This window comes from Neolamprologus brichardi, chromosome 20, assembly GCF_056152115.1.
Source record: "Neolamprologus brichardi isolate AB-2024 chromosome 20, ASM5615211v1, whole genome shotgun sequence".
Classification (NCBI taxonomy): domain Eukaryota; kingdom Metazoa; phylum Chordata; class Actinopteri; order Cichliformes; family Cichlidae; genus Neolamprologus; species Neolamprologus brichardi.
Genome location: NC_142123.1, coordinates 25,849,266 through 25,861,486, shown reverse-complemented (window position 1 = coordinate 25,861,486; position 12,221 = coordinate 25,849,266). Strand labels below are relative to the sequence as shown.

The following is a 12,221-nucleotide window of genomic DNA, read 5'->3' as shown; positions in this document are numbered from 1 at the left end:
GTGTGCTTCTGTAGCTCAATACCACCCCCTGGTGGGACTCGCTTTAGTGGTTGGCACACTGACATCCAAACAACTAAAATCCCAGCGTTTTATCATCTCTCCTCACATGGAGCGAGACAATTTGAAACATTATAGTAATTCTACATCAAAAAGAATTTGTGTTTGAGGTTACTGACACCAAAGACTGACAGACGCCTGTTTAATTTTAAACCCTGCAAAAAAACATAAAGAACAGCTCAGAAACAGCTGGACCATTTTTTTTAAATTAAAAAATGTTGTCTTTCTCAATTCAAGCAGCCAGTTTAAAAAAGAAAAGAAAAAGAAAAACCTAGAAAGACTCTTTTCTGCACCCCAAAGCTCTATATAAATCAGCAAATATATATAAAAAACAAGAACATATGATTTGAATCATCTACCACTGTATTCTGTTCAATAAAAAAGTTAGATAATTATCAGTAAATCAATTAAAGTAACAATAGCAAAAACGTATGAATACACACAAACTATAACATGTAAATAATCACGCGTTTAATTCTAAGATTATTGTTGAACATATATATTTTAACATATACACATTTCATCTTTATCAAAAACACTGAGATTGTAAATAAGTAACTGGTTCCAGCCAGCTTCAAATACCATTATCGGTGAAAAGGCGCCAGGAAAACCGGTCCGTTTAAAAATCATGGATCACATCTTTATTTTCATGCAGGCGTTGTTTAATTACTCACCCAAAAAATCCATGGGCCTGTCTGAATGAGATCAAATCTCTTATGCATATGGCTTGCAATAAAATATTCCACTAAGAAGGAAAATAATTAAGTCTAGTGCATTTCATTTCAAGTTAGCAAGCCGTGTGAAGTCAGCTGAGGAGGGGAGGGAAGTCTTCGTTTTGTCCTATGTGTAAAGTAGTGTAATGGGCAGGCAGGCTGCTGGAAATCCTACTCTCCATCCTCCCTGCTTCCTCCGGTGTGATGGCATTTCAAGTGCGATAGGGCATTGCGAGCGGAGTAGGCATCACAACGCTTTGATGCCCGTGTTTCGGACCAAATATAGGCCAAGTAGTATTAATTGGCATTTGGAAAACGGAGGCTAATATTCGCTCGTTTAAAAACAATACATCACTTCTGGCTCATAAACACTATCCGCTGAAAGCCGAAGAAATTTCTCGCGCTTCAAGAGGTGGGGGACTAAACGACCCTCTCCAAGAGGAGAAAGAAAGAAAGAGAGATAAAAAACAAGACTTACAGGCTACATTTTAAATCAGACATGTCTTAATAATTAGCTTATTGCAATGCCGTCAAAACAAGCTGCAAAAAGCGGCTCGAAAACAGAGCCGTATTGACATATAAACTAACACAACCAAGCCGCTTTTAAAGCTGGGTAATAAGGGAAGAAGTTGGTCGATGCCAATGACATGTTGTCATTAACTTAGCCTTGTTGTTAACAACTTGAATTGCTCGTCATTTGACAAGGAACCCGAGCACAATAAACGGTAAACACGGCACTTTTGCCACGCTATTCGTCCCAGTGGCGTGCTTTTAAATGTGGGCTACGATGGGAATAGTAGCTTGGCTAGAATGCAAGCTAATATTAGCTGGCTAGGTGATGTCTCCACGTTTTAGCAGCCTATTCGGAGGAAAATAGCGGAGCCGCTTTCTACCGAAAATTTCTCCGCTCGGCTTCACGCGTGTGTCATTTCCGCACGGAGTTGCAGCTCTTCCAAAACCCACACCGCGGTCATACTAGTAAATTAATCCCATTATATTTCTCTTACCTTCCGGCTTGTTTTCGGCAGCCATTTCCCCTTCACGCGCAACATCCTCCTCCTCCTCACGACCGTGGGTACCACGCGCGTGCACGGCGAGGACAGCACGAGGAGGGACCGGAGGAGCAAGCGGCGAGTCGGTCCGACCGAGGCGAACTTATCATTGGCTGTGAGGCGGTGACTGACAGAAAGGCTCCGGGATGAAAAACAACACATCTCACCTCACCTTGGCACCACTAGCCGTATTTTGTTTGGGGTTTTATAAAAATCTAAATATTTTTATTTAATATATTTTTACAGCTCAGAGGCAATGCTGGTCTTTAAAAGACGGTATTATAAAAAGGGAAAGAAAACTTTAATGTCTGGCAGGTTGCTTTCATAATTTTCCTTCTTTATTTATTTTTTTAAGAAACTGATTAGATTGTGAATATTAAATGCTTCCCTCTTGAGTCACCCCACCCAAGTTGTTTTACACTGGCATTTCCGAGTGACGCAAAACCAGTTATTAGAAGAAATTAAGTGCTTAATGTTCTTCATTAATTGTTTTTAATCAAAGTCTGCTTATCTAATCTGATACTGGAGATACGAGCTGGTTCGTACAACTAATAACTGGAGGTTCAGCCTCAGAAAAGAAAAAAAAAAGAGAGAATTTTCCATAATCATCCATCATGGAGCACTTTGTTTTTAGTTTCATTTCCCCGTGTTTAAGACACCGAGTTTGAGTTGAAGACAAATATGCAGCCCTGTAAAGAAACAAATGATAAAGCATTTGAGACATATTGGACAGTACTCTGCGCAGTCTGTCAATCATGTGTCCGTTTACATTGGGGAGCCTGCAGACTACTTTTCCCCCTGTAGGCCTGTCTAAATGATTTCACCACAATACTGAAAACCGCATTGATTTCCAGGAGATGTGGATACCACCTCTTGTTCCACCATGAGGGAGGCTGCCGGCGGTGGAGTCCGTGTAAACAGCTGTTTCTGGTCCAGAGTTAACTTTTAACTCTACCCGCTATATGCCACGGAGGATTTTCTTGTAACTGCTATCATTATGGCGCAATCACACATGCTTGACAATATACGTTAAATGGCTAGAGGCGATCTAATTACAGATCACTGTGCTTAATCGCTTCAACTGCGGCACTCCACTCAAGGACAGCCTTTAACAGGCTGCTGGCCGTCAGCGTTGAAATGCAGTGTATAGTTTGAGGTGGTGCTGAAAGAACAGCTCCTCTGCTGCCTGCTGCTGCGCCTCGTGCAGTCTACGGCTTGTTGTTATTGCGAGGAGAGTAATTAATGAAAGACCTAATGTGATTTTCTTCACCCCCTGCCTTAATTGCTTCTATAGCTGAATGTGATGCAGGCAATATCCCTTTAGAATTAAGGCATACACGTTCCCTCTAAATATGAGCAATATTCATTTTCTCTCACATAAAAAAGAACATTCGGTGTATATACATAATATTTCTCCCCTGCACGTTATTTAGCCATTATATAGTATCATTTGCAAAACTGAAATAAAATAAATCAGCTTAAATGAACACTAAAGTAACTTTAAAGTAAATTCAACAACAAAACAAAAGCAAAAAAAAAAGCCGGGTTACTTCATACTTCTTTCCTGCGCATTATTCCTCATAAGCACATCAACTGCAATTAATGAATTCAAACTTAAATATGCACAGGACCGCGTAGCAATGTGTCAGCATTTAGGAAACGGCCGCGGAGTTGTCGCTCATCCCAACACCAGGGGGCGACAGAGCGCGAAGAGGAGACTTGGAACGACATAAGTGACACAAAGAAGAGATGACCGGGTGTGAACATGGCGTCTCCCTTAGACGATGATGAGCTCGCCAGTGATGATTATTATTCCCTGCTAAATGTCAGAAGAGAGGTACAATATGCAGCTGGGATCTGAATGATTGCGTGTGCGGATTCAGCATCGGTCGTCCTAAAAACTTTATACTGCTGTTATTAAAGCGTTGCTCCCAAACATAGATGAAACATTAGCTAGGCAGCTAACTAGTGACCCTCGACATTGATTAACTCTTCGGTTGTTTCAGTGAGCACAGAAGAGTCGTGGGGTGACAGCTTTGGCAGCGTAATATGTTGCTTGTGTAGGACAGAGAATCGGTGTGTTTATGTGGCAATCTAAGAGTTGATGTTTCCGGACTGGCAATTGTTTTTGTTTTTTTTCTCAATTTCACATGTATGTCATGTACTTTGGAGAGTGCTAAGTAGCTAATGTAACTTCGGAGCTGCAGCATGCAACACGCAGTGCTGATTATAGTATAAATGGACTTTTTAAGTCTGCAGGAATCGGACGTTTTTGGTCGTGATTATTTACTTGTAGCAGCAAAAAGCATCGTGTTTATCTGAAAATTCGTTATGCAAAAGAAAACCATTTGCTGGCAGGCTAAAGTGTATAAGTATACTGAACTATAAGTGTTATTATAAGTTCCACATTCTTAAGCAAGGAAGGTAAAAACTTTGATTCCGAATCTGTTATAAAAAATATCACTCCGAGTGATTTTAAAACATAAAATATGCTGGGGTAATGGTAGGCTAGATTACATTTTTAAAAAAAATTAATCCGTTATGTTTAATAACGTTAATATGTTATTAAACATATTTAATATGTTTAATACGTTATGTTATGTTGTAACTATGCTGTGCTGTCTTTTTTCCCTTCAGGCTACGCAGGAGGAACTGAAGGCGGCATACAGACGATTATGCATGCTCTATCACCCAGACAAACACCGGGATCCTGAACTAAAGAGACAAGCAGAGCACCTTTTTAACCTTGTACACGAAGCTTATGAAGGTAAGAAGAGCATTGATCCCATTTTCTTTTGATTCCCTTCTCAACCCTGTGTTGAACTGCTGATGCTCTTGAGTATGTTTTGACGTAAAGAAAGCATACAGATGGTTTACATTTTGAATCTCTTTCTAGTGCTCAGTGACCCTCAGGCACGTGCCATCTATGATATCTATGGCAAGCGAGGACTTGATGTTGAAGGATGGGAGGTGAGTCTCTCAGTGACTTGTGACTTGTTTAGACTTCTTCAGTGCCTATGACATATCCTATGTTGAGTGGCTGAGGTCGCTGCCAGCATTTATTGTTCTGTGTGATCCATTGATTGATTGAGTGCCTTGTGGTCATGTTTTACATCCAGTGTCAGCAACGATAGAAACAAATAAAATGCTGGGACTTTTTTCTCCCTTGGGTCCACAATGTCTGGTGTCTTCGAACATATTTATCCCTCAAGTTTTGCACATTCAGTTAAAATAGTTTCTGCAGTCTCATTCCAGGAAATTGCTGACATTTGAGATTCCTAATAATCTGATACTGTGATTATTATTCCTTATATTGAGGCAATGATTGTTATCCTCTCACTTATAAATAAATAAATTGCAGTGAAAAAGTAGCTAGAAATGAATAGAAAGAATCAATGATAATCACTAGTTATGGGCTGTGTTGACGTGGCATGTAATTACGGGGAGGGAGGTGCATGTCAGGTTGTGATTGTCTTTACATCGTAGGGTTTCAGAGGGGTTTGCGGTTACAATGTATCTACACGGTTGATTTCCCACTGAAGCATACATCACATCCATAGTTAGAAAGAATGGTCGTTGTGTTGAACTATTGTTTGCTATTAAGTAATATACAATGACACACCTATAACTTCCTTTGCACGTGCGGAAAACTTCAATACCAGCTCTGTAGCGTTCTGAATTTCGACAATACTGATTACAAGAGTCAACTTATTCATTCTTAAAATACTGTATATTGAATTCATGATAAATATGACATGCATTGTTACTCGAAACCAAGCATAGAGTAAATTTTGTAATTAAATTTTCAGAACTCTGTGGTGTTGTGGTTTGTCTTTCATAGAAAAGATGCATGGTCCAAAACACAAACTCAGTCTTCAGGGGTTCACAAGCTAGTGTAATTCCAGTGCCAGTCTTATCTGTTCCAAATCAAATATGTGGATCCATCTGCAGTGGTAACCCCATGGGCAATAAGGGAGCAGTCAAAAGTACCTTGTAACTTCTGACCATATTCATTGCAAGTTGGCAAAACAGTATTCAGAAATTCAAAAAGAAAAAGCCTCCTGTCTTTGTTAGTGTTCAAATATCTCTTAGCTAGATATCGACATCTTGAGAAAGCTGATGGATACATCAAGAGGCACGCATTAAAAAATAACATCCTTAAAAAATGTAGCATTGGTGCCTTTGTGTGAAACTGTTCTACCTTTGCCTTCATCTAATAATGCTGGACTGTACAAAGTATGATGCAGAAAGAACAAATATTTACAGAGGAAGAATATATGGGAGAGTGATTTATATATTTATTTTTATTTATTTATGTTTCCAAGTGTAAACCTGTATCTGCAACCAGTCAGTTCTGCTCGGTTTACATTCAAATAACATATCTTCTGCCTGCAGGTGGTGGAAAGGAAAAGAACCCCTGCAGAGATTCGAGAAGAGTATGAGCGTCTTCAGAAAGAGCGTGAGGAGAGAAGACTTCAGCAAAGGACCAACCCAAAGGTATGTTCGAGGGAAGATAAGAAACCTCGCATTGAAGTGAATAAAACCCAGGAATGGTGTGCATAGTTTATGAATTTTCAATAAACACTGTATCGATTCGTGATAATTTCGCAGGGAACGATTAGTGTGGGTATTGACGCCACAGACCTTTTTGACCGGTATGAAGAGGACTTTGAAGATATGGTTGGAGGTGGAGTCCCACATGTGGAAATCAACAAAATGCACATATCACAATCTATAGAGGTAACTGGTTGCCCCAGGATTCTTGCTCTTCTATATATTGGATTAAGAGATGCCAATGAGTCTGTGATGGCTTTTGGAAAAGATGTTTGATTTGATGCTAATAACAGGACTCACAGTTTTATGTATTCTATTGCAGGCTCCTCTCACTACAAAAGACACAGCCATTCTGTCTGGGTCCTTGTCAACACACAATGGAAACGGAGGCGGCTCTATTAACCTGGCTTTGAGAAGAGTCACATCAGCTAAGGGGTGGGGAGAGGTATGCTGTGTTTTCAGTGGGCATTGCACACTCCCTAGTACTTTAAATTGCTGGGATTTGTCACAAAACAGGCGTGTGTGTGTTTTTAATAACACGCTATGACATTTTAAGATCTGAGACGTTTTTGCTGTCTGTGTTTAAACAGGTAGAGTTGGGAGCCGGAGACACTCACGGACCTTTCCTCGGAATGAAGATATTCCGCAACTTGACGCCTCGATTGTATGCTTAGATGTGCTAGAGAAAAATAAGTCAATCCTCGATATTTTTGCAACAATGTGAACAATTTCACCGATTTCTTTATTTTGCGTGTTGTCTCAGCTTTGTGACTGCTCAGTGCGGGCTCCAGTTTTCATCTCGAGGCGTGCGTCCTGGGTTCACCACGGTGCTGGCCCGTCACCTAGACAAGAACACTATGGGGTACCTGCAGTGGCGCTGGGGGATCCAGTCTTCTATGAACACCAGCATAGTGAGGGACACTAAGAGCAGCCACTTCACCTTCGCAATGCAGGTTAGGAGCCAGGAGTGATATTTAACTGAAAATCACAGCCGGTTATCACAGTATCACCAAGATTAACACTCACATTTTATCTCTGCAGCTTGGCATTCCTCACACTTTTATGATGATGAGCTACCAGTACAAGTTTCAGGATGAAGACCAGACGAAGATTAAGGGCTCAGTAAAGTATGTTGTTAACGAGCAATATGTGTTCATAATGGAACCCCTGTTGTAGGTCATATTAACGTTGCTATTGTGGTGTAAAACTCTTGAGTGATTAATGTTTCTATTAAATTAAGTTTGGGTGGGATAATTGTTGTGCAGGGAACTGGCCTGTTAAAGTAAATGATGGGTAGAGTGGTTGTAACTTTGCGCTTTTGGTGCAGATCAGGGTTTTTTGGGACTGTGGTAGAATACGGTGCCGAAAGGAAGATCAGTCGACACAGTGTCCTGGGGGCCACAGTCAGCGTGGGAGTGCCCCAAGGTGTCTCCCTCAAGATTAAGTAAGTGTAACTCGTTGTTCCAATTTCCCATTCATTGGAGGTTACCGAGTTTCCCTCAATTTCTTGTTGCCATTTCTCCTTTTTTTCACAAATTGGGAGTGTGTATCTGCACATGTTAACACAGGATTCAATACAATCTGATGTTAGGTGTTCCTGGGGTATGATTTAAAAGCAAGTGTATGTACAGCTTACATTTTATTTTTAGACACAGACAGACTTAAGGAGAGCATATCACATAAATTAATCATCTGAGAAACAGCGCACAGCTCACTCTCCCGCTTGACCTGGAGTTCTGCAGTGTTTTCACTTTGCTGTGTTTTCAACCTCAGGCATACGACTATAGATAGAAATATTAAAACCAACTCTCTATCCACAGACTTAACAGAGCCAGCCAGACGTATTTCTTCCCTATTCACCTGACTGACCAACTCCTGCCTAGTGCTGTATTTTACGCCACAGTGGGACCACTGGTGTTCTACCTCGCCATGCAGCAGCTTATTATTCGGCCATATGTGCGGGCCCAGAAGGAACAGTAAGAAACTTTCTTTACCTTAGTTGTTTCACGCAAGCGGTGTTATTGGAAGTAGCGCCACATGTATTATTATGGGCAGATTTTATGAGCTCATTTTATTTCTCCATTTATCTTTGAACTCAACAGAGAGTTGGAGAAGCAAAGGGAGAGCTCGGCCTCTGATATAGCCAAAAAGAAACAGGAGGCAGAAGCTGCTGTGAGTATTTTACAAGCTGCGGTGCCGATCCTGCGTTGTTGTCAACGTTAGATAAAGGATGCAGGTGTTGTGTCTGTCAAGCAGTATTATTCTTGCCAGTAGAGAGAGATGGGATTAGATAAAATGCAGAGCATTAGTCAAATTCATTAGTTTAATCCACACAATGTGGATTCATTATTTGTGTCTCTTTTCATATCTAAAGGTCTTGCTCATGCAGGAGTCAGTGCGCAGGATTATTGAAGCTGAGGAGTCTCGGATGGGTAAGATTAGTAATATCTGAAGAAAGCGGTATCCTGAAAATAATGTTATTTTTAGCCGATTGTTAAGAAAAAATAGAATTATTTTGGATTCAGAGCTGTTTTTGTACGTTTTGAGCTAAATCTATTGATGTCGGCTTGAATGTTGCTCAGTACAAAGTGTAAATTCTCACATATTGCAGCGTTTGGCTACATCAAAATAAAAATAATCCTTTATTAGCAAAAGGAAAAAAAGCTTTGTTTTCACTTGTTGATAACTCCTACCACACACTTAAAAAAACATAGAAAACACTGTAATCATCTTCTTCAGAGGTTCACTAAAACCGACTTTCCTTTGAGTATCAGGTAACTTGCATTGTTCACACCAATTTCTTTTTAAATTAAGCTAAAACAGTTAATAAAGAACTGTAGTTTTTAGTGGATTTTTGTGACCCTGCTACTTTATTTTCAGCTGGTGATAATTAGTCTTCTTTTTCCGTTTGTCTTTGATAAGCAGAGGAACAAAAAGCTTTGAGCAGACAGCACAATTTTCACCTATGGGAGTTTGACGAGCGATAATTGCCTTATGACACCTGTCACAGTTGAGATTGTTTGATTTTTAGTATCATCGGCGGTCCTTTAGACTTCAGGCCTATAAAGTAACAGTTAATAACAGTGTGTGTGTGTGCGTGTAGTGACAGGCATGCAGCTGCTCTTTTCTAGTTAATTGACCGCACTCGTAAATGGTTACAGTGTTGTTTATGCAGCCTGTGATTAAAATGAATTATGGTGTTTTTATGTCTTTTTATTGCGCACTTGCAAAATTACTTTTACAAATGACGAAAAAAAAGTTCACTGGTCTCTTCATAGACTCTTTAGCTGCAACTGCTGGCACATAACGTTCGAACTGTGAAAATAGAGATTTGTGTTTAATAGTCAACCTTGGTTTTCTGAACTCTTAATACTAAACGGGTGTTTTATTGATGTTTTATTGCAGAATAAAGGTTTTAATGTTGATGCTGCTTACTTAAACAGGTCTCATTATCCTCAACGCTTGGTACGGCAAGTTCGTCACAGACAACAGCAGAAAACACGAGAGGGCAAAAGTCATTGATGTGACCGTGCCACTGCAGTGTCTGGTGAAAGACTCAAAACTCATCCTCACTGAGGCTACCAAGGTAATAAGTCAAGACTTCCAAACTCAAAATGTAACACTTGAAAAGTCAGTTTTACAAGTATAGTGTTTATTCTAAGAATTTTTTAAGAATTAAGTGTTTTCCTGCAGAAAAATAGAGTAGCCTCAAAACTTGACATCCACGGCTCGCTACGTTATTTAGTCTCTTGGCAGTGCTGCTTGACTTTGTGTTCCCTTTCCAGTCAGGACTCCCTGGCTTCTACGACCCCTGTGTGGGGGAGGAGAAGAGCCTGAAGGTGCTCTATCAATTCCGCGGGGTCATGCATCAAGTCCTGTCAGGAGATACAGAGTCACTCAGGATACCAAAGCAATGTAAGTCCTTTGGACAGTATGCTTATGCACTCACTGGCCACTTTTTTAGGTACACCTCTTCAGTCATTTTTAAATGCAAAATATCTTAACAGTCAGTCATATATCAGGAATTCGACTCATTCGGACATGTAGACGATAACCTGCTGAGGAGAATGGGAGGGAGAAAGGTGGCATATTTATTTGTGCCAAATTGACTGAACTGAGTGTTTCCGAAACTGCTGATCCACTGGGATTTTCCCACACAGCCATCTCTAGGGTTTAAAAAAAGATAAGTGAGAGTGAGTTCTCTAGGTGAAAATGGCATGTTGACGTGAATAGTCAGGCTGATTCAAGCTAATAGGAAGGCAGTGGCAACTCAAATTGAGCACTGCTTACAAGCAAGGTATGGAGAAGAGCATCTCTGAATGCACAGCTCTTTGAAACTTGAAGCAGCAGCAAAAGACCACACTGGGTGTCACTCCTGTCCACTAAGAACAGGGAACTGAGGCTGCAATTCACACCAGCCCAAAATTGGACAAAGGAAGACTGGAAAAACTTGCCTGGTCTAAAGAGTTTTAGGATGTTTTCAAACCTATAGTTTGTTTACTCTGGTCCGAATCTGTTGCTGAGTTTATAAACTTGTAGGTATTTCCCATGATTTGGATTTTCACCACAGCCTACCTGAGTATTGTTGGTGACCATGGCCATTCCTTTATGACCACATTATACCAGTCTTCTAATGGCTGCTTCCAGCAGGATAGTGTGTCATGTCACAGATCTCACATTGCCTCAAACCAGTTTCTTGAACATGAAAATGAGGTTCCTATACTCTGCAGCCTCAATAGTCATTAGATTTCAATTCATTAGAGCATCTTTGAGATGTTGTCGAACACCAAATGCGCATCATGGATGAATGCGAAGCCAGCAAATATTTAACAGCATCTTTAAATGTAATGCCATCAGTATGCACCAAAATCTTTGAGCAGCGTTTCCAGAACTTTATTGAATCTATGCAACAAAGAATCGCAGCAGCTCAGAAGGCAAAATAGGGTCCAGCCCAGTACTGGCAAGATGTACCAAACGAAGTGGCCGGAAGTGAGTACAGTACCAGCATTTCCACAATTTCTATAGAGTTAACATACTTGCAGATTCATACTTTTGTTTTCTGTCTGTCTTACCTGTCCTAGTTTTAGATGTTTTAGACTGCAAGGTAAATTTACGGTAAATCTGAAAGTCTTTTGATATGTTAAACATGAGATTTTTATTTGTTTGTTTATTTGTTTTTTATTTATTTGAAAATGTCTGTTAAGATATACCGTGCTAGGCTATCTGCCATCTCGGCGTGCCCGATCTGACTTTGTGGACGTTACTTCTACTTTACAGCTCACAGGATTGATGCAGACACATAGGAGCACTCTCCCGCTGACCAAAAAGACTCACCTCTTGACTGTTTAACAGAAGATGGATAAAACTCTGTTTTAGATACGACATGGATTCAAGTCTCTGTTACGCAGAAATTGTGAATTTACTTTTTTGTGTTTATATTCATTTAAATATGCAGAGAGGAATAAAATCATCACAGACTGGATTAATCTGTGTCTATGGACTGGGTCGCGGCCTGCTTAAAATTCTGATGTGACACCAAAATCAATGGCTACCATCTTAATTCCCGGGTGTCCCCGGCTCTGTGGTATCCATTTATTTTTGGTATTGCTTGTAATTTATAACAGAGTTCTGTGTACTGTATTGTACAAAAACTGCAGTGCCTGTGTGACTGGAGACATGAATGCACCTCTGTTTAATTGCCATATGATTAAAATCTATCTCTCTCATGTTGTTGAACTATTATTGCCCCTTTATTTAAAAACACAAAAACAACCAAAATAGCTTTTTTGTCATGCTTTTGGTATGAACTGTCTTTATTTTGTTGTAGCCTTTCTTTTTAGCGTTC

At 40.1% G+C, this 12,221-nt stretch overlaps 2 protein-coding genes across 8 annotated transcripts in view; one reads left to right on the top strand and one right to left on the bottom strand.

Moving 5' to 3' along the window:
- Positions 1-1,859, bottom strand: part of camta1a (calmodulin binding transcription activator 1a) — a 278,414-nt gene extending 276,555 nt beyond the window's left edge. For 5 of the 6 annotated variants that reach the window (XM_006794188.2, XM_035909198.2, XM_006794189.2 and 2 more), the window contains exon 1: positions 1,778-1,859. In XM_006794188.2, the coding sequence (XP_006794251.1) occupies positions 1,778-1,802 (25 nt within the window). In that variant the 5' untranslated portion in view covers positions 1,803-1,859. The remainder of the gene's footprint in view (positions 1-1,777) is intronic. The other variant, XM_035909201.2, reaches the window with a different exon arrangement.
- Positions 1,860-3,560: 1,701 nt separating this feature from the next.
- dnajc11a (DnaJ (Hsp40) homolog, subfamily C, member 11a) lies at positions 3,561-12,102 on the top strand. 2 transcript variants are annotated; one of them, XM_006794193.3, is made up of 16 exons: positions 3,561-3,659; positions 4,460-4,589; positions 4,719-4,792; positions 6,218-6,319; positions 6,434-6,562; positions 6,699-6,821; positions 6,967-7,040; positions 7,140-7,329; positions 7,418-7,503; positions 7,704-7,820; positions 8,197-8,352; positions 8,479-8,548; positions 8,751-8,808; positions 9,820-9,962; positions 10,162-10,291; positions 11,654-12,102. In XM_006794193.3, the coding sequence occupies exons 1-16, from the start codon at positions 3,588-3,590 to the stop codon at positions 11,677-11,679; spliced, it is 1,680 nt and encodes a 559-aa protein (XP_006794256.1). In that variant the 5' UTR covers positions 3,561-3,587; the 3' UTR covers positions 11,680-12,102. The 2 variants fall into 2 exon arrangements, with proteins under 2 accessions (XP_006794256.1, XP_006794255.1); XM_006794192.3 differs by having other exon boundaries at positions 10,162-12,102.
- Positions 12,103-12,221: the final 119 nt, after the last annotated feature.